A 25,772-nucleotide genomic window follows, 5' to 3' on the forward strand; every position below is an offset into this window, starting at 1 on the left:
CTCCATTACTGACCCCAGGGCTTGATGTCTGATAGACTCCTCTCCATTACTAACCCCAGGGCTTGATGTCTGATAGACCCCTCTCCATTACTAACCCCAGGGCTTGATGTCTGATAGACTCCTCTCCATTACTAACCCCAGGGCTTGATGTCTGATAGACCCCTCTCCATTACTAACCCCAGGGCTTGATGTCTGATAGACTCCTCTCCATTACTAATCCCAGGGCTTGATGTCTGATAGACCTCTCTCCATTACTGACCCCAGGGCTTGATGTCTGACAGACCCCTCTCCATGACTGACCCCAGGGCTTGATGTCTGATAGACCCCTCTCCATTACTAACCCCAGGGCTTGATGTCTGATAGATCCCTCTCCATTACTATCCCCAGGGCTTGATGTCTGATAGACCCTTCTCCATTACTAACCCCAGGGCTTGATGTCTGATAGACCCCTCTCCATTACTAACCCCAGGGCTTGATGTCTGATAGAGTCCTCTCCATTACTAACCCCAGGGCTTGATGTCTGATAGACCCCTCTCCATTACTAACCCCGAGACTTGATGTCTGATAGACTCCTCTCCATTACTAACCCCAGGGCTTGATGTCTGATAGACCCCTCTCCATTACTAACCCCGGGGCTTGATGTCTGATAGACCCCTCTCCATTCAAAACCCCAGGGCTTGATGTCTGATAGACCCCTCTCCATTACTGACCCCCAGGGCTTGATGCCTGATAGACCCCTCTCCATTACTAACCCCAGGGCTTGATGTCTGATAGACCCCTCTCCATTACTGACCCCAGGGCTTGATGTCTGATAGACCCCTCTCCATTACTGACCCCAGGGCTTGATGTCTGATAGATACCTCTCCATTACTAATCCCAGGGCTTGATGTCTGATAGACCCCTCTCCATTACTAACCCCAGGGCTTGATGTCTGATAGACCCCTCTCCATTACTAACCCCAGGGCTTGATGTCTGATAGACCCCTCTCCATTACTAACCCCAGGGCTTGATGTCTGATAGACCCCCTCTCCATTACTAATCCCAGGGCTTGATGTCTGATAGACCCATCTCCATTACTGACCCCAGGGCTTGATGTCTGATAGACCCCTCTCCATTACTGACCCCAGGGCTTGATGTCTGATAGACCCCTCTCCATTATTGACCCCAGGGCTTGATGTCTGATAGACCCCTCTCCATTACTGACCCCAGGGCTTGATGTCTGATAGACCCCTCTCCATTACTAATCCCAGGGCTTGATGTCTGATATACCCCCTCTCCATTACTAATCCCAGGGCTTGATGTCTGATAGACCCCTCTCCATTACTGACCCCAGGGCTTGATGTCTGATAGACCCCTCTCCATTACTGACCCCAGGGCTTGATGTCTGATAGACCCCTCTCCATTACTGACCCCAGGGCTTGATGTCTGATAGACCCCCTCTCCATTACTAATCCCAGGGCTTGATGTCTGATAGACCCCTCTCCATTACTGACCCCAGGGCTTGATGTCTGATAGACCCCTCTCCATTACTGACCCCAGGGCTTGATGTCTGATAGACCCCTCTCCATTACTGACCCCAGGGCTTGATGTCTGATAGACCCCTCTCCATTACTGACCCCAGGGCTTGATGTCTGATAGACCCCTCTCCATTACTAACCCCAGGGCTTGATGTCTGATAGACCCCCTCTCCATTACTAATCCCAGGGCTTGATGTCTGATAGACCCCTCTCCATTACTGACCCCAGGGCTTGATGTCTGATAGACCCCTCTCCATTACTGACCCCAGGGCTTGATGTCTGATAGACCCCTCTCCATTACTGACCCCAGGGCTTGATGTCTGATAGACCCCTCTCCATTACTGACCCCAGGGCTTGATGTCTGATAGAGTCCTCTCCATTACTAACCCCAGGGCTTGATATCTGATAGACCCCTCTCCATTACTAACCCCGGGACTTGATGTCTGATAGACCCCTCTCCATTACTAACCCCAGGGCTTGATGTCTGATAGACCCCTCTCCATTACTAACCCCGGGGCTTGATGTCTGATAGACCCCTCTCCATTCAAAACCCCAGGGCTTGATGTCTGATAGACCCCTCTCCATTACTGACCCCAGGGCTTGATGTATGATAGACCCCTCTCCATTACTAACCCCAGGGCTTGATGTCTGATAGACCCCTCTCCATTACTGACCCCCAGGGCTTAATGCCTGATAGACCCCTCTCCATTACTAACCCCAGGGCTTGATGTCTGATAGACCCCTCTCCATTACTGACCCCAGGGCTTGATGTCTGATAGACCCCTCTCCATTACTGACCCCAGGGCTTCATGTCTGATAGATACCTCTCCATTACTAATCCAAGGGCTTGATGTCTGATAGACCCCTCTCCATTACTAACCCCAGGGCTTGATGTCTGATAGACCCCTCTCCATTACTAACCCCAGGGCTTGATGTCTGATAGACCCCTCTCCATTACTAACCCCTAGGCTTGATGTCTGATAGACCCCTCTCCATTAGTAACCCCAGGGCTTGATGTCTGATAGACCCCTCTCCATTACTAACCCCGGGGCTTGATGTCTGATAGACCCCTCTCCATTACTAACCCCTAAGCTTGATGTCTGATAGATCCCTCTCCATTAGTAACCCCAGGGCTTGATGTCTGATAGACCCCTCTCCATTACTAACCCCAGGGCTTGCTGTATGATATACCCCTCTCCATTACTAACCCCTAGGCTTGATGTCTGATAGATCCCTCTCCATTAGTATCCCCAGGGCTTGATGTCTGATAGACCCCTCTCCATTACTAACCCCAGGGCTTGATGTCTGATAGACTCCTCTCCATTACTGACCCCAGGGCTTGATGTCTGATAGACCCCTCTCCATTACTAACCCCGGGGCTTGATGTCTGATAGACCCCTCTCCATTCAAAACCCCAGGGCTTGATGTCTGATAGACGCCTCTCCATTACTAACCCCAGGGCTTGATGTCTGATAGACCCCTCTCCATTACTGACCCCAGGGCTTGATGTCTGATAGACCCCTCTCCATTACTGACCCCGGGGCTTGATGTCTGATAGACCCCTCTCCATTACTGACCCCAGGGCTTGATGTCTGATAGACCCCTCTCCATTACTAACCCCAGGGCTTGATGTCTGATAGACTCCTCTCCATTACTAACTCCAGGGCTTGATGTCTGATAGACCCCTCTCCATTACTAACCCCAGGGATTGATGTCTGATAGACCCCTCTCCATTACTAACCCCGGGGCTTGATGTCTGATAGACCCCTCTCCATTACTAACCCCGGGGCTTGATGTCTGATAGACTCCTCTCCATTACTAACCCAAGGGCTTGATGTCTGATAGACCCCTCTCCATTACTAACCCCAGGGCTTGATGTCTAATAGACTCCTCTCCATTACTAACCACAGGGCTTGATGTCTGATAGATCCCTCTCCATTACTGACCCCAGGGCTTGATGTCTGATAGACCCCTCTCCATTCAAAACACCAGGGCTTGATGTCTGATAGACCCCTCTCCATTACTGACCCCAGGGCTTGATGTCTGATAGACACCTCTCCATTACTAACCCCAGGGCTTGATGTCTGATAGACCACTCTCCATTAGTAACCCCGGGGCTTAATGTATGATAGACCCCTCTCCATTACTAACCCGGGGCTTGATGTCTAATAGAACCCTCTCCATTACTAATCCCAGGGCTTGATGTCTGATAGACCTCTCCATTACTGACCCCAGGGCTTGATGTCTGATAGACTCCTCTCCATTACTAACCCCAGGGCTTGATGTCTGATAGACCCCTCTCCATTACTAACCCCAGGGCTTGATGTCTGATAGACTCCTCTCCATTACTAACCCCAGGGCTTGATGTCTGATAGACTCCTCTCCATTACTAACCCCAGGGCTTGATGTCTGATAGACTCCTCTCCATTACTAATCCCAGGGCTTGATGTCTGATAGACCTCTCTCCATTACTGACCCCAGGGCTTGATGTCTGACAGACCCCTCTCCATGACTGACCCCAGGGCTTGATGTCTGATAGACCCCTCTCCATTACTAACCCAGGGCTTGATGTCTGATAGACCCCTCTCCATTACTAACCCCAGGGCTTGATGTCTGATAGATCCCTCTCCATTACTGACCCCAGGGCTTGATGTCTGATAGACCCCTCTCCATTACTGACCCCAGGGCTTGATGTCTGATAGACACCTCTCCATTACTGACCCCAGGGCTTGATGTCTGATAGACCCCTCTCCATTACTGACCCCAGGGCTTGATGTCTGATAGATCCCTCTCCATTACTGACCCCAGGGCTTCATGTCTGATAGACCCCTCTCCATTACTAACCCCAGGGCTTGATGTCTGATAGCCCCCTCTCCATTACTAATCCCAGGGCTTGATGTCTGATAGATCCCTCTCCATTACTATCCCCAGGGCTTGATGTCTGATAGCCCCCTCTCCATTACTAATCCCAGGGCTTGATGTCTGATAGATCCCTCTCCATTACTATCCCCAGGGCTTGATGTCTGATAGACCCTTCTCCATTACTAACCCCAGGGCTTGATGTCTGATAGACCCCTCTCCATTACTAACCCCAGGGCTTGATGTCTGATAGAGTCCTCTCCATTACTAACCCCAGGGCTTGATGTCTGATAGACCCCTCTCCATTACTAACCTCGGGACTTGATGTCTGATAGACTCCTCTCCATTACTAACCCCAGGGCTTGATGTCTGATAGACCCCTCTCCATTACTAACCCCGGGGCTTGATGTCTGATAGACCCCTCTCCATTCAAAACCCCAGGTCTTGATGTCTGATAGACCCCTCTCCATTACTGACCCCCAGGGCTTGATGCCTGATAGACCCCTCTCCATTACTAACCCCAGGGCTTGATGTCTGATAGACCCCTCTCCATTACTGACCCCAGGGCTTGATGTCTGATAGACCCCTCTCCATTACTGACCCCAGGGCTTGATGTCTGATAGATACCTCTCCATTACTAATCCCAGGGCTTGATGTCTGATAGACCCCTCTCCATTACTAACCCCAGGGCTTGATGTCTGATAGACCCCTCTCCATTACTAACCCCAGGGCTTGATGTCTGATAGACCCCTCTCCATTACTAACCCCAGGGCTTGATGTCTGATAGACCCCCTCTCCATTACTAATCCCAGGGCTTGATTTCTGATAGACCCCTCTCCATTACTGACCCCAGGGCTTGATGTCTGATAGACCCCTCTCCATTACTGACCCCAGGGCTTGATGTCTGATAGACCCCTCTCCATTACTGACCCCAGGGCTTGATGTCTGATAGACCCCTCTCCATTACTGACCCCAGGGCTTGATATCTGATAGACCCCTCTCCATTACTGACCCCAGGGCTTGATGTCTGATAGACTCCTCTCCATTACTAACCCCGGGGCTTGATGTATGATAGACTCCTCTCCATTACTAACCCCGGGGCTTGATGTCTGATAGACTCCTCTCCATTACTAACCCCGGGGCTTGATGTCTGATAGACCCCTCTCCATTACTGACCCCAGGGCTTGATGTCTGATAGACCCCTCTCCATTACTGACCCCAGGGCTTGATGTCTGATAGACCCCTCTCCATTACTAATCCCAGGGCTTGATGTCTGATAGACCCCTCTCTCCATTACTAATCCCAGGGCTTGATGTCTGATAGACCCCTCTCCATTACTGACCCCAGGGCTTGATGTCTGATAGACCCCTCTCCATTACTGACCCCAGGGCTTTATATCTGATAGACCCCTCTCCATTACTGACCCCAGGGCTTGATGTCTGATAGACTCCTCTCCATTCCTAACCCCGGGGCTTGATGTATGATAGACCCCTCTCCATTACTAACCCCTAGGCTTGATGTCTGATAGACCCCTCTTCATTAGTAACCCCAGGGCTTGATGTCTGATAGATCCCTCTCCATTAGTAATCCCAGGGCTTGATGTCTGATAGACCCCTCTCCATTACTGACCCCCAGGGCTTGATGCCTGATAGACCCCTCTCCATTACTAACCCAGGGCTTGATGTCTGATAGACCCCTCTCCATTACTAACCCCGGGGCTTGATGTCTGATAGACCCCTCTCCATTACTGACCCCCAGGGCTTGATGTCTGATAGACTCCTCTCCATTACTGACCCCAGGGCTTCATGTCTGATAGACCCCTCTCCATTACTAACCCCGGGGCTTGATGTCTGATAGTCCCCTCTCCATTCAAAACCCCAGGGCTTGATGTCTGATAGACGCCTCTCCATTACTAACCCCAGGGCTTGATGTCTGATAGACCCCTCTCCATTACTGACCCCAGGGCTTGATGTCTGATAGACCCCTCTCCATTACTAACCCCAGGGCTTGATGTCTGATAGACCCCTCTCCATTACTAACCCCAGGGCTTGATGTCTGATAGACTCCTCTCCATTACTAACCCCAGGGCTTGATGTCTGATAGACCCCTCTCCATTACTAACCCCAGGGCTTGATGTCTGATAGACCCCTCTCCATTACTAACCCCAGGGCTTGATGTCTGATAGACTCCTCTCCATTACTAATCCCAGGGCTTGATGTCTGATAGACCTCTCTCCATTACTGACCCCAGGGCTTGATGTCTGACAGACCCCTCTCCATGACTGACCCCAGGGCTTGATGTCTGATAGACGCCTCTCCATTACTAACCCCAGGGCTTGATGTCTGATAGACCCCTCTCCATTACTGACCCCAGGGCTTGATGTCTGATAGACCCCTCTCCATTACTGACCCCGGGGCTTGATGTCTGATAGACCCCTCTCCATTACTGACCCCAGGGCTTGATGTCTGATAGACCCCTCTCCATTACTAACCCCAGGGCTTGATGTCTGATAGACTCCTCTCCATTACTAACTCCAGGGCTTGATGTCTGATAGACCCCTCTCCATTACTAACCCCAGGGATTGATGTCTGATAGACCCCTCTCCATTACTAACCCCGGGGCTTGATGTCTGATAGACCCCTCTCCATTACTAACCCCGGGGCTTGATGTCTGATAGACTCCTCTCCATTACTAACCCAAGGGCTTGATGTCTGATAGACCCCTCTCCATTACTAACCCCAGGGCTTGATGTCTAATAGACTCCTCTCCATTACTAACCACAGGGCTTGATGTCTGATAGATCCCTCTCCATTACTGACCCCAGGGCTTGATGTCTGATAGACCCCTCTCCATTCAAAACACCAGGGCTTGATGTCTGATAGACCCCTCTCCATTACTGACCCCAGGGCTTGATGTCTGATAGACACCTCTCCATTACTAACCCCAGGGCTTGATGTCTGATAGACCACTCTCCATTAGTAACCCCGGGGCTTAATGTATGATAGACCCCTCTCCATTACTAACCCGGGGCTTGATGTCTAATAGAACCCTCTCCATTACTAATCCCAGGGCTTGATGTCTGATAGACCTCTCCATTACTGACCCCAGGGCTTGATGTCTGATAGACTCCTCTCCATTACTAACCCCAGGGCTTGATGTCTGATAGACCCCTCTCCATTACTAACCCCAGGGCTTGATGTCTGATAGACTCCTCTCCATTACTAACCCCAGGGCTTGATGTCTGATAGACTCCTCTCCATTACTAACCCCAGGGCTTGATGTCTGATAGACTCCTCTCCATTACTAATCCCAGGGCTTGATGTCTGATAGACCTCTCTCCATTACTGACCCCAGGGCTTGATGTCTGACAGACCCCTCTCCATGACTGACCCCAGGGCTTGATGTTTGATAGACCCCTCTCCATTACTAACCCAGGGCTTGATGTCTGATAGACCCCTCTCCATTACTAACCCCAGGGCTTGATGTCTGATAGATCCCTCTCCATTACTGACCCCAGGGCTTGATGTCTGATAGACCCCTCTCCATTACTGACCCCAGGGCTTGATGTCTGATAGACACCTCTCCATTACTGACCCCAGGGCTTGATGTCTGATAGACCCCTCTCCATTACTGACCCCAGGGCTTGATGTCTGATAGATCCCTCTCCATTACTGACCCCAGGGCTTCATGTCTGATAGACCCCTCTCCATTACTAACCCCAGGGCTTGATGTCTGATAGCCCCCTCTCCATTACTAATCCCAGGGCTTGATGTCTGATAGATCCCTCTCCATTACTATCCCCAGGGCTTGATGTCTGATAGCCCCCTCTCCATTACTAATCCCAGGGCTTGATGTCTGATAGATCCCTCTCCATTACTATCCCCAGGGCTTGATGTCTGATAGACCCTTCTCCATTACTAACCCCAGGGCTTGATGTCTGATAGACCCCTCTCCATTACTAACCCCAGGGCTTGATGTCTGATAGAGTCCTCTCCATTACTAACCCCAGGGCTTGATGTCTGATAGACCCCTCTCCATTACTAACCTCGGGACTTGATGTCTGATAGACTCCTCTCCATTACTAACCCCAGGGCTTGATGTCTGATAGACCCCTCTCCATTACTAACCCCGGGGCTTGATGTCTGATAGACCCCTCTCCATTCAAAACCCCAGGTCTTGATGTCTGATAGACCCCTCTCCATTACTGACCCCCAGGGCTTGATGCCTGATAGACCCCTCTCCATTACTAACCCCAGGGCTTGATGTCTGATAGACCCCTCTCCATTACTGACCCCAGGGCTTGATGTCTGATAGACCCCTCTCCATTACTGACCCCAGGGCTTGATGTCTGATAGATACCTCTCCATTACTAATCCCAGGGCTTGATGTCTGATAGACCCCTCTCCATTACTAACCCCAGGGCTTGATGTCTGATAGACCCCTCTCCATTACTAACCCCAGGGCTTGATGTCTGATAGACCCCTCTCCATTACTAACCCCAGGGCTTGATGTCTGATAGACCCCCTCTCCATTACTAATCCCAGGGCTTGATTTCTGATAGACCCCTCTCCATTACTGACCCCAGGGCTTGATGTCTGATAGACCCCTCTCCATTACTGACCCCAGGGCTTGATGTCTGATAGACCCCTCTCCATTACTGACCCCAGGGCTTGATGTCTGATAGACCCCTCTCCATTACTGACCCCAGGGCTTGATATCTGATAGACCCCTCTCCATTACTGACCCCAGGGCTTGATGTCTGATAGACTCCTCTCCATTACTAACCCCGGGGCTTGATGTATGATAGACTCCTCTCCATTACTAACCCCGGGGCTTGATGTCTGATAGACTCCTCTCCATTACTAACCCCGGGGCTTGATGTCTGATAGACCCCTCTCAATTACTGACCCCAGGGCTTGATGTCTGATAGACCCCTCTCCATTACTGACCCCAGGGCTTGATGTCTGATAGACCCCTCTCCATTACTAATCCCAGGGCTTGATGTCTGATAGACCCCTCTCTCCATTACTAATCCCAGGGCTTGATGTCTGATAGACCCCTCTCCATTACTGACCCCAGGGCTTGATGTCTGATAGACCCCTCTCCATTACTGACCCCAGGGCTTTATATCTGATAGACCCCTCTCCATTACTGACCCCAGGGCTTGATGTCTGATAGACTCCTCTCCATTCCTAACCCCGGGGCTTGATGTATGATAGACCCCTCTCCATTACTAACCCCTAGGCTTGATGTCTGATAGACCCCTCTTCATTAGTAACCCCAGGGCTTGATGTCTGATAGATCCCTCTCCATTAGTAATCCCAGGGCTTGATGTCTGATAGACCCCTCTCCATTACTGACCCCCAGGGCTTGATGCCTGATAGACCCCTCTCCATTACTAACCCAGGGCTTGATGTCTGATAGACCCCTCTCCATTACTAACCCCAGGGCTTGATGTCTGATAGACCCCTCTCCATTACTAACCCCAGGGCTTGATGTCTGATAGACTCCTCTCCATTACTAATCCCAGGGCTTGATGTCTGATAGACCTCTCTCCATTACTGACCCCAGGGCTTGATGTCTGACAGACCCCTCTCCATGACTGACCCCAGGGCTTGATGTCTGATAGACCCCTCTCCATTACTAACCCCAGGGCTTGATGTCTGATAGATCCCTCTCCATTACTATCCCCAGGGCTTGATGTCTGATAGACCCTTCTCCATTACTAACCCCAGGGCTTGATGTCTGATAGACCCCTCTCCATTACTAACCCCAGGGCTTGATGTCTGATAGAGTCCTCTCCATTACTAACCCCAGGGCTTGATGTCTGATAGACCCCTCTCCATTACTAACCCCGAGACTTGATGTCTGATAGACTCCTCTCCATTACTAACCCCAGGGCTTGATGTCTGATAGACCCCTCTCCATTACTAACCCCGGGGCTTGATGTCTGATAGACCCCTCTCCATTACTGACCCCCAGGGCTTGATGCCTGATAGACCCCTCTCCATTACTAACCCCAGGGCTTGATGTCTGATAGACCCCTCTCCATTACTGACCCCAGGGCTTGATGTCTGATAGACCCCTCTCCATTACTGACCCCAGGGCTTGATGTCTGATAGATACCTCTCCATTACTAATCCCAGGGCTTGATGTCTGATAGACCCCTCTCCATTACTAACCCCAGGGCTTGATGTCTGATAGACCCCTCTCCATTACTAACCCCAGGGCTTGATGTCTGATAGACCCCTCTCCATTACTAACCCCAGGGCTTGATGTCTGATAGACCCCCTCTCCATTACTAATCCCAGGGCTTGATGTCTGATAGACCCATCTCCATTACTGACCCCAGGGCTTGATGTCTGATAGACCCCTCTCCATTACTGACCCCAGGGCTTGATGTCTGATAGACCCCTCTCCATTACTGACCCCAGGGCTTGATGTCTGATAGACCCCTCTCCATTACTGACCCCAGGGCTTGATGTCTGATAGACCCCTCTCCATTACTAATCCCAGGGCTTGATGTCTGATATACCCCCTCTCCATTACTAATCCCAGGGCTTGATGTCTGATAGACCCCTCTCCATTACTGACCCCAGGGCTTGATGTCTGATAGACCCCTCTCCATTACTGACCCCAGGGCTTGATGTCTGATAGACCCCTCTCCATTACTGACCCCAGGGCTTGATGTCTGATAGACCCCCTCTCCATTACTAATCCCAGGGCTTGATGTCTGATAGACCCCTCTCCATTACTGACCCCAGGGCTTGATGTCTGATAGACCCCTCTCCATTACTGACCCCAGGGCTTGATGTCTGATAGACCCCTCTCCATTACTGACCCCAGGGCTTGATGTCTGATAGACCCCTCTCCATTACTGACCCCAGGGCTTGATGTCTGATAGACCCCTCTCCATTACTAACCCCAGGGCTTGATGTCTGATAGACCCCCTCTCCATTACTAATCCCAGGGCTTGATGTCTGATAGACCCCTCTCCATTACTGACCCCAGGGCTTGATGTCTGATAGACCCCTCTCCATTACTGACCCCAGGGCTTGATGTCTGATAGACCCCTCTCCATTACTGACCCCAGGGCTTGATGTCTGATAGACCCCTCTCCATTACTGACCCCAGGGCTTGATGTCTGATAGAGTCCTCTCCATTACTAACCCCAGGGCTTGATATCTGATAGACCCCTCTCCATTACTAACCCCGGGACTTGATGTCTGATAGACCCCTCTCCATTACTAACCCCAGGGCTTGATGTCTGATAGACCCCTCTCCATTACTAACCCCGGGGCTTGATGTCTGATAGACCCCTCTCCATTCAAAACCCCAGGGCTTGATGTCTGATAGACCCCTCTCCATTACTGACCCCAGGGCTTGATGTATGATAGACCCCTCTCCATTACTAACCCCAGGGCTTGATGTCTGATAGACCCCTCTCCATTACTGACCCCCAGGGCTTAATGCCTGATAGACCCCTCTCCATTACTAACCCCAGGGCTTGATGTCTGATAGACCCCTCTCCATTACTGACCCCAGGGCTTGATGTCTGATAGACCCCTCTCCATTACTGACCCCAGGGCTTCATGTCTGATAGATACCTCTCCATTACTAATCCAAGGGCTTGATGTCTGATAGACCCCTCTCCATTACTAACCCCAGGGCTTGATGTCTGATAGACCCCTCTCCATTACTAACCCCAGGGCTTGATGTCTGATAGACCCCTCTCCATTACTAACCCCTAGGCTTGATGTCTGATAGACCCCTCTCCATTAGTAACCCCAGGGCTTGATGTCTGATAGACCCCTCTCCATTACTAACCCCGGGGCTTGATGTCTGATAGACCCCTCTCCATTACTAACCCCTAAGCTTGATGTCTGATAGATCCCTCTCCATTAGTAACCCCAGGGCTTGATGTCTGATAGACCCCTCTCCATTACTAACCCCAGGGCTTGCTGTATGATATACCCCTCTCCATTACTAACCCCTAGGCTTGATGTCTGATAGATCCCTCTCCATTAGTATCCCCAGGGCTTGATGTCTGATAGACCCCTCTCCATTACTAACCCCAGGGCTTGATGTCTGATAGACTCCTCTCCATTACTGACCCCAGGGCTTGATGTCTGATAGACCCCTCTCCATTACTAACCCCGGGGCTTGATGTCTGATAGACCCCTCTCCATTCAAAACCCCAGGGCTTGATGTCTGATAGACGCCTCTCCATTACTAACCCCAGGGCTTGATGTCTGATAGACCCCTCTCCATTACTGACCCCAGGGCTTGATGTCTGATAGACCCCTCTCCATTACTAACCCCAGGGCTTGATGTCTGATAGACCCCTCTCCATTACTAACCCCAGGGCTTGATGTCTGATAGACTCCTCTCCATTACTAACTCCAGGGCTTGATGTCTGATAGACCCCTCTCCATTACTAACCCCAGGGATTGATGTCTGATAGACCCCTCTCCATTACTAACCCCGGGGCTTGATGTCTGATAGACCCCTCTCCATTACTAACCCCGGGGCTTGATGTCTGATAGACTCCTCTCCATTACTAACCCAAGGGCTTGATGTCTGATAGACCCCTCTCCATTACTAACCCCAGGGCTTGATGTCTAATAGACTCCTCTCCATTACTAACCCCAGGGCTTGATGTCTGATAGATCCCTCTCCATTACTGACCCCAGGGCTTGATGTCTGATAGACCCCTCTCCATTCAAAACACCAGGGCTTGATGTCTGATAGACCCCTCTCCATTACTGACCCCAGGGCTTGATGTCTGATAGACACCTCTCCATTACTAACCCCAGGGCTTGATGTCTGATAGACCACTCTCCATTAGTAACCCCGGGGCTTAATGTATGATAGACCCCTCTCCATTACTAACCCGGGGCTTGATGTCTAATAGAACCCTCTCCATTACTAATCCCAGGGCTTGATGTCTGATAGACCTCTCCATTACTGACCCCAGGGCTTGATGTCTGATAGACCTCTCCATTACTGACCCCAGGGCTTGATGTCTGATAGACTCCTCTCCATTACTAACCCCAGGGCTTGATGTCTGATAGACCCCTCTCCATTACTGACCCCAGGGCTTGATGTCTGATAGACCCCTCTCCATTACTAACCCCAGGGCTTGATGTCTGATAGACTCCTCTCCATTACTAACCCCAGGGCTTGATGTCTGACAGACCCCTCTCCATGACTGACCCCAGGGCTTGATGTCTGATAGACCCCTCTCCATTACTAACCCCAGGGCTTGATGTCTGATAGACCCCTCTCCATTACTAACCCCAGGGCTTGATGTCTGATAGATCCCTCTCCATTACTAACCCCAGGGCTTGATGTCTGACAGACCCCTCTCCATGACTGACCCCAGGGCTTGATGTCTGATAGACCCCTCTCCATTACTAACCCCAGGGCTTGATGTCTGATAGACCCCTCTCCATTACTAACCCCAGGGCTTGATGTCTGATAGACCCCTCTCCATTACTAACCCCAGGGCTTGATGTCTGATAGATCCCTCTCCATTACTGACCCCAGGGCTTGATGTCTGATAGACCCCTCTCCATTACTGACCCCAGGGCTTGATGTCTGATAGACACCTCTCCATTACTGACCCCAGGGCTTGATGTCTGATAGACCCCTCTCCATTACTGACCCCAGGGCTTGATGTCTGATAGATCCCTCTCCATTACTGACCCCAGGGCTTCATGTCTGATAGACCCCTCTCCATTACTAACCCCAGGGCTTGATGTCTGATAGCCCCCTCTCCATTACTAATCCCAGGGCTTGATGTCTGATAGATCCCTCTCCATTACTATCCCCAGGGCTTGATGTCTGATAGACCCTTCTCCATTACTAACCCCAGGGCTTGATGTCTGATAGACCCCTCTCCATTACTAACCCCAGGGCTTGATGTCTGATAGAGTCCTCTCCATTACTAACCCCAGGGCTTGATGTCTGATAGACCCCTCTCCATTACTAACCTCGGGACTTGATGTCTGATAGACTCCTCTCCATTACTAACCCCAGGGCTTGATGTCTGATAGACCCCTCTCCATTACTAACCCCGGGGCTTGATGTCTGATAGACCCCTCTCCATTCAAAACCCCAGGTCTTGATGTCTGATAGACCCCTCTCCATTACTGACCCCCAGGGCTTGATGCCTGATAGACCCCTGTCCATTACTAACCCCAGGGCTTGATGTCTGATAGACCCCTCTCCATTACTGACCCCAGGGCTTGATGTCTGATAGACCCCTCTCCATTACTGACCCCAGGGCTTGATGTCTGATAGATACCTCTCCATTACTAATCCCAGGGCTTGATGTCTGATAGACCCCTCTCCATTACTAACCCCAGGGCTTGATGTCTGATAGACCCCTCTCCATTACTAACCCCAGGGCTTGGTGTCTGATAGACCCCTCTCCATTACTAACCCCAGGGCTTGATGTCTGATAGACCCCCTCTCCATTACTAATCCCAGGGCTTGATTTCTGATAGACCCCTCTCCATTACTGACCCCAGGGCTTGATGTCTGATAGACCCCTCTCCATTACTGACCCCAGGGCTTGATGTCTGATAGACCCCTCTCCATTACTGACCCCAGGGCTTGATGTCTGATAGACCCCTCTCCATTACTGACCCCAGGGCTTGATATCTGATAGACCCCTCTCCATTACTGACCCCAGGGCTTGATGTCTGATAGACTCCTCTCCATTACTAACCCCGGGGCTTGATGTCTGATAGACTCCTCTCCATTACTAACCCCGGGGCTTGATGTCTGATAGACCCCTCTCCATTACTGACCCCAGGGCTTGATGTCTGATAGACCCCTCTCCATTACTGACCCCAGGGCTTGATGTCTGATAGACCCCTCTCCATTACTAATCCCAGGGCTTGATGTCTGATAGACCCCCTCTCCATTACTAATCCCAGGGCTTGATGTCTGATAGACCCCTCTCCATTACTGACCCCAGGGCTTGATGTCTGATAGACCCCTCTCCATTACTGACCCCAGGGCTTGATATCTGATAGACCCCTCTCCATTACTGACCCCAGGGCTTGATGTCTGATAGACTCCTCTCCATTACTAACCCCGGGGCTTGATGTATGATAGACCCCTCTCCATTACTAACCCCTAGGCTTGATGTCTGATAGACCCCTCTTCATTAGTAACCCCAGGGCTTGATGTCTGATAGATCCCTCTCCATTAGTAATCCCAGGGCTTGATGTCTGATAGACCCCTCTCCATTACTGACCCCCAGGGCTTGATGCCTGATAGACCCCTCTCCATTACTAACCCAGGGCTTGATGTCTGATAGACCCCTCTCCATTACTAACCCCGGGGCTTGATGTCTGATAGACCCCTCTCCATTACTGACCCCCAGGGCTTGATGTCTGATAGACTCCTCTCCATTACTGACCCCAGGGCTTGATGTCTGATAGACCCCTCTCCATTACTAACCCCGGGGCTTGATGTCTGATAGTCCCCTCTCCATTCAAAACCCCAGGGCTTGATGTCTGATAGACGCCTCTCCATTACTAACCCCAGGGCTTGATGTCTGATAGACCCCTCTCCATTACTGACCCCAGGGCTTGATGTCTGATAGACCCCTCTCCATTACTGACCCCGGGGCTTGATGTCTGATAGACCCCTCTCCATTACTGACCCCAGGGCTTGATGTCTGATAGACCTCTCTCCATTACTGACCCCAGGGCTTGATGTCTGATAGACCCCTCTCCATTACTGACCCCAGGGCTTGATGTCTGATAGACCCCTCTCCATTACTGACCCCAGGGCTTGATGTCTAATAGACCCCTCTCCATTACTGACCCCAGGGCTTGATGTCTGACAGACCCCTCTCCAATACTGACTCCAGGGCTTGATGTCTGACAGACCCCTCTCCATTACTGACCCCGGGGCTTGATGTCTGATAGACCCGTCTCCATTACTGACCCCAGGGCTTGATGTCTGATAGACCCCTCTCCATTACTAACCCCAGGGCTTGATGTCTGATAGACCCCTCTCCATTACTAACCCCGGGGCTTGATGTCTGATAGACCCCTCTCCATTACTGACCCCAGGGCTTGATGTCTGATAGACCTCTCTCCATTACTAACCCCAGGGCTTGATGTCTGATAGATCCCTCTCCATTACTGACCCCAGGGCTTGATGTCTGATAGATCCCTCTCCATTACTGACCCCAGGGCTTGATGTCTGACAGACCCCTCTCCATTACTGTCCCCGGGGCTTGATGTCTGATAGACCCCTCTCCATTACTGACCCCAGGGCTTGATGTCTGATAGATCCCTCTCCATTACTGACCCCAGGGCTTGATGTCTGATAGACCCCTCTCCATTACTGACCCCAGGGCTTGATGTCTGATAAACCCCTCTCCATTACTGACCCCAGGGCTTGACGTCTGATAGACCCCTCTCCATTACTAATCCCGGGGCTTGATGATTGATAGACCCCTCTCCATTACTAACCCCAGGGCTTTGTTACGCTCGCGCCCGGACTGACTGGCGTGAGCGTGGATAGAGATCCCACTGGACCATGAACCGAGGAGTGCCTGGAGGGGCTTAACTAAGTATCAACTCGGTCCGACCAAGGTCGCACGGCGGCTCAGTCGACTCCGTGAATCAGGGAGGAACCGAGCAGAGTGACCAGGTGCTACTCCAGGTCAGACCCCGGTCACAGCTGCTGACGCAGCCTTTCCTGTGCTCCTAACACTAAAGGACATCTTCTATGGTGACCTAGACTTACATTTGTTCACAGGTCGGTTGAGCTGGATCTTCTCCTGTTTATGCGATCGCCCTACGCTCTGACGCAGCGTTTCTTGTGCTCCGAACACCAGAGGACGTCTTTTATGGTGACCTGGACTTACATTTTCTCTTATTTCATCACCCCCAAAATGTCTCTAATGGTTTTCAAATTTCTCGCCTCTCTCACGGCTCAGGATAGATGTTTCACTCCGGTCCCTCTTCTAGTATGGAGTCCATTGTCGGCCGATGCATTTCATTATTTTTCATACAATTTTGTTCCAATCACATTGCCTTCATTGTTTCATTCATCCTTATTCTGTGATTGTATAATCACACATCATACAAATCAACACTCCAGGTGCCTACCATCCGGCCCATGGATGGCCAAAGTGATATACGCTCTGAAGATCTTCATGTTTCGTCACCAATTTTGTTTAACTTTGACAGAGTTAAAAAATCTCCAAGTAAAAGCAGACAGTAAAAGTGCAAAATTGATGAAGTCTTGGTACCTCTGTCAGATACCAGCATCACCACGACTATCCAGAGCCAAATAAAGCATGTTTCGTTAAAAAAAAGTGAAACCGTGAAACTTCTGTAAAATTGTACATTTACTTTGCTGCAAGACATTTATTACAAATATTTGTTAGTTTTGTGATGATTATGTTACAATCACACCAAATGGGATTATGCTGCTTCTCCTCCTCCCTGAATATCCAGTGCTACAGTTTCTTCTCCTCCCTGAATATCCAGTGCAGCGGTTTCTTCCCCTCCCTGAATATCCAGTGCAGCGGTTTCTTCTCCTCCCTGAATATCCAGTACAGCGGTTTCTTCTCCTCCCTGAATATCCAGTGCAGCGGTTTCTTCTTCTCCCTGAATATCCAGTACAGCGGTTTCTTCTCCTCTCTGAATATCCAGTGCAGCGGTTTCTTCCCCTCCCTGAATATCCAGTGCAGCGGTTTCTTCTCCTCCCTGAATATCCAGTACAGCGGTTTCTTCTCCTCCCTGAATATCCAGTGCAGCGGTTTCTTCTCCTCCCTGAATATCCAGTGCAGCGGTTTCTTCTCCTCCTCCCTGAATATCCAGTGCAGCGGTTTCTTCTCCTCCCTGAATATCCAGTGCAGCGGTTTCTTCCCCTCCCTGAATATCCAGTACAGCGGTTTCTTCTCCTCCCTGAATATCCAGTACAGCAGTTTCTTCCCCTCCCTGAATATCCTGTGCAGCGGTTTCTTCCCCTCCCTGAATATCCTGTGCAGCAGTTTCTTCCCCTCCCTGAATATCCTGTGCAGCGGTTTCTTCCCCTCCCTGAATATCCAGTGCAGCGGTTTCTTCTCCTTTCTGAATATCCAGTGCAGCGGTTTCTTCTCCTCCTTGAATATCCTGTGCAGCGGTTTCTTCCCCTCCCTGAATATCCAGTGCAGCGGTTTCTTCCCCTCCCTGAATATCAAGTACAGCGGTTTCTTCTTCTCCCTGAATATCCAGTGCAGCGGTTTCTTCTCCTCCCTGAATATCCAGTACAGCGGTTTCTTCTCCTCCCTGAATATCCTGTGCAGCAGTTTCTTCCCCTCCCTGAATATCCTGTGCAGCAGTTTCTTCCCCTCCCTGAATATCCAGTGCAGCGGTTTCTTCTCCTCCCTGAATATCCAGTGCAGTGGTTTCTTCTCCTCCCTGAATATCCAGTGCAGCGGTTTCTTCTCCTCCCTGAATATCCAGTGCAGCGGTTTCTTCTCCTCCCTGAATATCCAGTGCCACGGTTTCTTCTTCTCCCTGAATATCCAGTACAGCGGTTTCTTCTCCTCCCTGAATATCCAGTACAGCGGTTTCTTCTCCTCCTTGAATATCCAGTGCAGCGGTTTCTTCTCCTCCCTGAATATCCAGTGCAGCGGTTTCTTCTTCTCCCTGAATATCCAGTACAGCGGTTTCTTCTCCTCCCTGAATATCCAGTGCAGCGGTTTCTTCCCCTCCCTGAATATCCAGTGCAGAGGTTTCCTTTCCTCCCTGAATATCCAGTGCAGCAGTTTCTTCTCCTCCCTGAATATCCAGTGCAGCGGTTTCTTCCCCTCCCTGAATATCCAGTACAGCGGATTCTTCTCCTCCCTGAATATCCAGTACAGCGGTTTCTTCTCCTCCCTGAACATTCTGTGCAGCAGTTTCTTCCCCTCCCTGAATATTCTGTGCAGCGGTTTCTTCTCCTCCTTGAATATCCTGTGCAGCGGTTTCTTCCCCTCCCTGAATATCCAGTGCAGTGTTTTTTTCTCCTCCCTGTATATCCAGTGCAGTGTTTTTTTCTCCTCCCTGTATATCCAGTGCAGTGTTTTTTTCTCCTCCCTGTATATCCAGTGCAGTGTTTTTTTTCTCCTCCCTGTATATCCAGTGCAGGGTTTTTTTCTCCTCCCTGTATATCCAGTGCAGTGGTTTCTTCTCTTCCCTGAATATCCAGTGCAGTGGTTTCTTCTCTTCCCTGAATATCCAGTGCAGCGGAATCTTCTCCTCCCTGAATATCCAGTGCAGTGGTTTCTTCTCCTCCCTGTATATCCAGTGCAGTGGTTTCTTCTCTTCCCTGAATATCCAGTGCAGTGGTTTCTTCTCTTCCCTGAATATCCAGTGCAGTGGTTTCTTCTCTTCCCTGAATATCCAGTACAGCGGTTTCTTCTCCCTGAATATCCTGTGCAGCGGTTTCTTCTCCTCCCTGAATATCCAATGCCATGGTTTCTTCTCCTCCCTGAATATCCAGTGCAGTGGTTTCTTCTCCTCCCTGAATATCCAGTACAGCGGTTTCTTCTCCTCCTTGAATATCCTGTGCTCTGGGTTCTCCTCCCTGAATATCCAGTGCAGCGGTTTCTTCTCCTCCCTGAATATCCAGTGCAGCGGTTTCTTCTCCTCCCTGAATATCCAGTGCAGCGGTTTCTTCTCCTCCCTGAATATCAAGTACAGCGGTATCTTCTCCTCCCTGAATATCCAATGCAGCGGTTTCTTCTCCTCCCTGAATATCCAGTGCAGCGGTTTCTTCTCCTCCCTGAATATCCAGTGCAGCGGTTTCTTCTCCTCCCTGAATATCCAGTACAGCGGTTTCTTCTCCTCCCTGAATATCCAATGCAGCGGTTTCTTCTCCTCCCTGAATATCCAGTGCAGCGGTTTCTTCTCCTCCCTGAATATCCAGTACAGCGGTTTCTTCTCCTCCCTGAATATCCAATGTAGCGGTTTCTTCTCCTCCCTGAATATCCAGTGCAGCGGTTTCTTCTCCTCCCTGAATATCCAGTGCAGCGGTTTCTTTTCCTCCCTGAATATCCTGTGCAGCGGTTTCTTCTCCTCCCTGAATATCCAGTACAGCGGTTTCTTCTCCCTGAATATCCTGTGCAGCGGTTTCTTCTCCTCCCTGAATATCCAATGCCATGGTTTCTTCTCCTCCCTGAATATCCAGTACAGCGGTTTCTTCCCCTCCCTGAATATCCAGTGCAGCGGTTTCTTCTCCTCCCTGAATATCCAGTGCAGCGGCTTCTTCTCCTCCCTGAATATCAAGTACAGCGGTTTCTTCTCCTCCCTGAATATCCAGTGCAGCGGTTTCTTCTCCTCCCTGAATATCAAGTACAGCGGTTTCTTCTCCTCCCTGAATATCCAGTGCAGCGGTTTCTTCTCCTCCCTGAATATCCAGTGCAGCGGTTTCTTCTCCTCCCTGAATATCAAGTACAGCGGTTTCTTCTCCTCCCTGATTATCCTGTGCAGCAGTTTCTTCTCCTCCCTGAATATCCAGTGCAGCGGTTTCTTCTCCTCCCTGAATATCAAGTACAGCGGTTTCTTCTTCTCCCTGAATATCCAGTGCAGCGGTTTCTTCTCCTCCCTGAATATCCAGTGCAGCGGTTTCTTCTCCTCCCTGAATATCAAGTACAGCGGTTTCTTCTCCTCCCTGAATATCCAGTGCAGCGGTTTCTTCTCCTCCCTGAATATCCAGTACAGCGGTTTCTTCCCCTCCCTGAATATCCAATGCAGCGGTTTTTTCTCCTCCCTGAATATCAAGTACAGCGGTTTCTTCTCCTCCCTGAATATCCAGTACAGCGGTTTCTTCTCCCTGAATATCCTGTGCAGCGGTTTCTTCTCCTCCCTGAATATCCAGTACAGCGGTTTCTTCCCCTCCCTGAATATCCAGTACAGCGGTTTCTTCTCCTCCTTGAATATCCAGTGCAGCGGTTTCTTCTCCTCCCTGAATATCAAGTACAGCGGTTTCTTCTCCTCCCTGAGTATCCAGTGCAGTGGTTTCTTCTCCTCCCTGAATATCCAGTACAGCGGTTTCTTCACCTCCCTGAATATCCTGTGCAGCGGTTTCTTCTCCTCCCTGAATATCCAGTGCAGCGGTTTCTTCTCCTCCCTGAATATCCTGTGCTCTGGGTTCTCCTCCCTGAATATCCAGTACAGCAGTTTCTTCTCCTCCCTGAATATCCATTACAGCGGTTTCTTCTCATCCCTGAATATCCAGTGCAGCGGTTTCTTCTCCTCCCTGAATATCCAGTGCAGCGGTTTCTTCTCCTCCCTGAATATCCAGTGAGAGGTTTCTTCTGCTCCCTGAATATCTTCTGCTCCTTCCTGAATACCCCGTGCTACAGCTTCTCCTCCTTGAATATCCAGTGCAGCGGTTTCTTCTCCTCCCTGAATATCCAGTGCAGCGGTTTCTTCTCCTCCTTGAATATCCAGTGCAGCTGTTTCTTCTCCTCCCTGAATATCCAGTGCAGAGGTTTCTTCTCCTCCCTGAATATCCAGTGCAGCGGTTTCTTCTCCTCCCTGAATATCCAGTGCAGCGGTTTCTTCCCCTCCCTGAATATCCAGTGCAGCGGTTTCTTCTCCTCCCTGAATATCCAGTGCAGCGGTTTCTTCTGCTCCCTGAATATCTTCTGCTCCTTCCTGAATACCCCGTGCTACGGCTTCTCCTCCTTGAATATCCAGTGCAGCGGTTTCTTCTCCTCCCTGAATATCCAGTGCAGCGGTTTCTTCTTCTCCCTGAATATCCAGTACAGCGGTTTCTTCTCCTCCCTGAATATCCAGTACAGCGGTTTCTTCTCCTCCCTGAATATCCAGTACAGCGGTTTCTTCTCCTCCCTGAATATCCAGTGCAGCGGTTTCTTCTCCTCCCTGAATATCCAGTGCAGAGGTTTCTTCTCCTCCCTGAATATCCAGTGCAGCGGTTTCTTCTCCTCCTTGAATATTCAGTACAGCGGTTTCTTCTCCTCCCTGAATATCCAGTGCAGCGGTTTCTTCTCCTCCCTGAATATCCAGTGCAGCGGTTTCTTCTCCTCCTTGAATATTCAGTACAGCGGTTTCTTCTCCTCCCTGAATATCCAGTGCAGCGGTTTCTTCTCCTCCCTGAATATCCAGTGCAGTGGTTTCTTCTCCTCCTTGAATATCCAGTGCAGCGGTTTCTTCTCCTCCCTGAATATCCAGTGCAGCGGTTTCTTCTCCTCCTTGAATATTCAGTACAGCGGTTTCTTCTCCTCCCTGAATATCCAGTGCAGAGGTTTCTTCTCCTCCCTGAATATCCAGTGCAGCGGTTTCTTCTCCTCCCTGAATATCAAGTGCCACGGTTTCTTCTCCTCCCTGAATATTCAGTGCAGCGGTTTCTTCTCCTCCCTGAATATCCAGTACAGCGGTTTCTTCTCCTCCTTGAATATCCAGTGCAGCGGTTTCTTCTCCTCCCTGAATATCCAATGCCACGGTTTCTTCTCCTCCCTGAATATCCAGTGCCACGGTTTCTTCTCCTCCCTGAATATCCAGTGCAGCAGTTTCTTCTCCTCCCTGAATATCCTGTGCAGCGGTTTCTTCTCCTCCCTGAATATCCAGTGCAGTGGTTTCTTCTCCTCCTTGAATATCCAGTGGAGCGGTTTCTTCTCCTACCGGAATATACAGTGCAGTGGTTTCTTCTCCTCCCTGAATATCCTGTGCAGCGGTTTCTTCTCCTCCCTGAATATCCAGTGCAGCGGTTTCTTCTCCTACCGGAATATACAGTGCCATAGTTTCTTCTCTTCCCTGAATATCCAGTGCCACGGTTTCTTCTCCTCCCTGAATATCCAGTGCCACAGTTTCTTCTCTTCCCTGAATATCCAGTGCCACGGTTTCTTCTCCTCCCTGAATATCCTGTGCTCTGGGTTCTCCTCCCTGAATATCCCATGCTGCGTCTTCTCCTCCCTGATCATCCTGTGCCGCAGATTCTTCACTGAGTGCAATGATAGAGATGATGCATATTTGGATCCAATGTCTGTTGCTCTCCGTACAAGAAGTTGATTTACATGAGCTGATAATCAGAGCTCGTATCAGGTTTCCGATCATTGGTCTGTGTGACCATGCCGCCAACCAACGACTGGATGATTGTATCATTTATATGGAACCTAAAATCATCAGCTCATCACCCCTTGTATACAGGCCGTGCTGACGACAACAGGCACCCTGCATTGTATAATCCATTGTTTTGTCACAATAAGATTTGTATCCGCCTGTGTGAACAGACCTGTAAACCATTGCCCATCCGCTTGTAATCAGAGCTCGTTCATGGGCAGAGATCTTCCCAAGTAAAAGGACCTTGTTACATGAAAAACAAACCTAATTCTCTGGCCTCTGAATACCAAGACAATGGCTCCCTAAGAAGTGTGGTGAGTAGATGACACGATGTCCACGTCATACTTACCTGGAGATGCTTGGGAATTAGATCAATGGAGAATCCCAAAGCTGAGTCCGTAAAGAATCCGTGACTTTTCTGAGGTGGAGAAAATGGGCTTGTCTTTGGCTCCTGAACCTCTGAGGACTTGAGAAGCTCATCTGGGTCAAAGTCATCCTGCACAGGAATCTAGAAGAAAAGAAGTGAACATCAACTGAAGAAATGTGTGCAAAGGGTCCACAGACCAAGACCACACGGACAGACCACACATAGATCAGCAGGGTACAATGTCATCAGGACCAAGGACTGAACACGCATACACCGTGATGGGATCCTGATCACACACAGACCACAATCGAGTCCCGATCATACACAGACCATGATCGAGACCTGATCTTACACAGGCTCCAACTGGGTCCTGATCACGCACAGACTGCGACTGGGTCCTATTTACACACAGACCGCGACCGGGTCCTGATCACACGCAGACCGCAACCGGGTCCTGATCACACACAGACTGCCACCGGGTCCTGATCATACACTTCTCGACATTGAAACTGACACCAAGAAGGAAAAGTGGTGATGGATGGAGATCACCGGACAGGGACGTTACTGATCTGCAAGTAATGAAAAATGTAAACTACATCATTACATCATCTGGATTATTCACTCTGGAGTCTGAGAACTGGGACTGTTTATACATACACTGACAGATCATACATACACACACATCGGGACCGGGGACCATTCATACCAAGGTAAGACGACTCACTCGGCTGCTTCCGGAAGTAGATTCAGGAACTGGGTTTTCTCTGCAGGCTTTATTATGTGGCAAAAAGCTCAGCAGCTCCAGCAAAAACAAACACGGCCTTACTGGCAAAACGACAAAACAAAAGATAAACGATAGCACAGTCCATGGGTTTGTGGGGTTCGCCCATACTGGTTGTATCACAGCCTTCAGCTCCTTCCTGAGCTATGGCCTCCCAGTCTGGAGACCTTGTCTCTCCAAACACAACAACGCAAGAAAAAAAAAATAGTGACTGAGAATTTAAGTTTCCTCAGCCACACCCTGAGGGGAGGTAGGGAGAATGACTTCCCACCCTCTTTGCCATTCACATAAAACCACACCCTTTAGGGAATTAACCCCCAACATATAATATGCTGGAGGAAAGTTTGTAGGTTTCAGTTCACACAGGCTAGCAGCCAAAGTGACACATACCTATCCTCGCATATTACACCAGTGACTCTGTCACAAATTCCCCCCCTCTGCCCAAAGCCGGGGGTTTGGTCACCTTCGGACACCAGGCAGGGAATTCTTGAGAGGGCATCTGCGTTCCTGTGTAACTTCCCAGGCCTATGCTCCAAGTGAAAATTAAAGTCCACTTTATTGATTTGTGGCTTTATTTTGCATCTTCCGACGACATAGCCCAAGTACTTGGCCTCCTCCTTTCCAACAGCACATTTTTTCGGATTTATAGTAAATCCAGCCTTCCTCAGAGCATCCAGAACGGCTGCGGCATACTTATTATGTGGGGCTAGGATCCGATCCATGGCCCCCTGGAAGGTGGCTGGGGCTCCCTGTAGTCCGAACGGCATCTGAGTGCATTGAAAGCGCCCATCAGGTGTCTAGAAAACCGTCTTCTCCTTGGCCGTCTGGGACATGGGGATCTGCCATTAGCCCTTTGTCAGGTCGAGGGTGGTGATGTATCTCGCCGGTCCCAGCCGCTCTATGAGCTCATCGACGGGGTGCATCAGGTATGCGTCACACGTGGATACCTCATTTAGGCGGCGGTAATCGTTACAAAACATCCACTTGCCGTTGGGTTTTGGCACGAGGATGATGAGGCTCGACCATCCACTCTTTGATTCCTCTATAACACGAAGGTCTAACATCCTCTTCACCTCGGCTGAGATCACTCCCCGGCGTGCTTGAGGATTCCTGGTTCAGGTTCAGGTTCACCCTTACAAGCGGCTCTTTTAGCACGT

The 25,772-nt window shown here is 50.3% G+C and overlaps 1 protein-coding gene across 3 annotated transcripts in view; it reads right to left on the reverse strand.

Moving 5' to 3' along the window:
• WDR97 (WD repeat domain 97) overlaps nucleotides 1–25,772 on the reverse strand; it is a 578,372-nt gene that overhangs the window by 277,930 nt on the left and 274,670 nt on the right. For all 3 annotated transcript variants that reach the window (XM_073680111.1, XM_073680113.1, XM_073680112.1), the window contains one exon: nucleotides 23,817–23,975. In XM_073680111.1, coding sequence (XP_073536212.1) covers nucleotides 23,817–23,975 — 159 coding nt within the window. The remainder of the gene's footprint in view (nucleotides 1–23,816; nucleotides 23,976–25,772) is intronic.

This window comes from Phyllobates terribilis, unplaced genomic scaffold, assembly GCF_046119375.1.
Source record: "Phyllobates terribilis strain yellow unplaced genomic scaffold, ASM4611937v1 Scaffold_4__5_contigs__length_816908805, whole genome shotgun sequence".
Lineage (NCBI taxonomy): Eukaryota > Metazoa > Chordata > Amphibia > Anura > Dendrobatidae > Phyllobates > Phyllobates terribilis.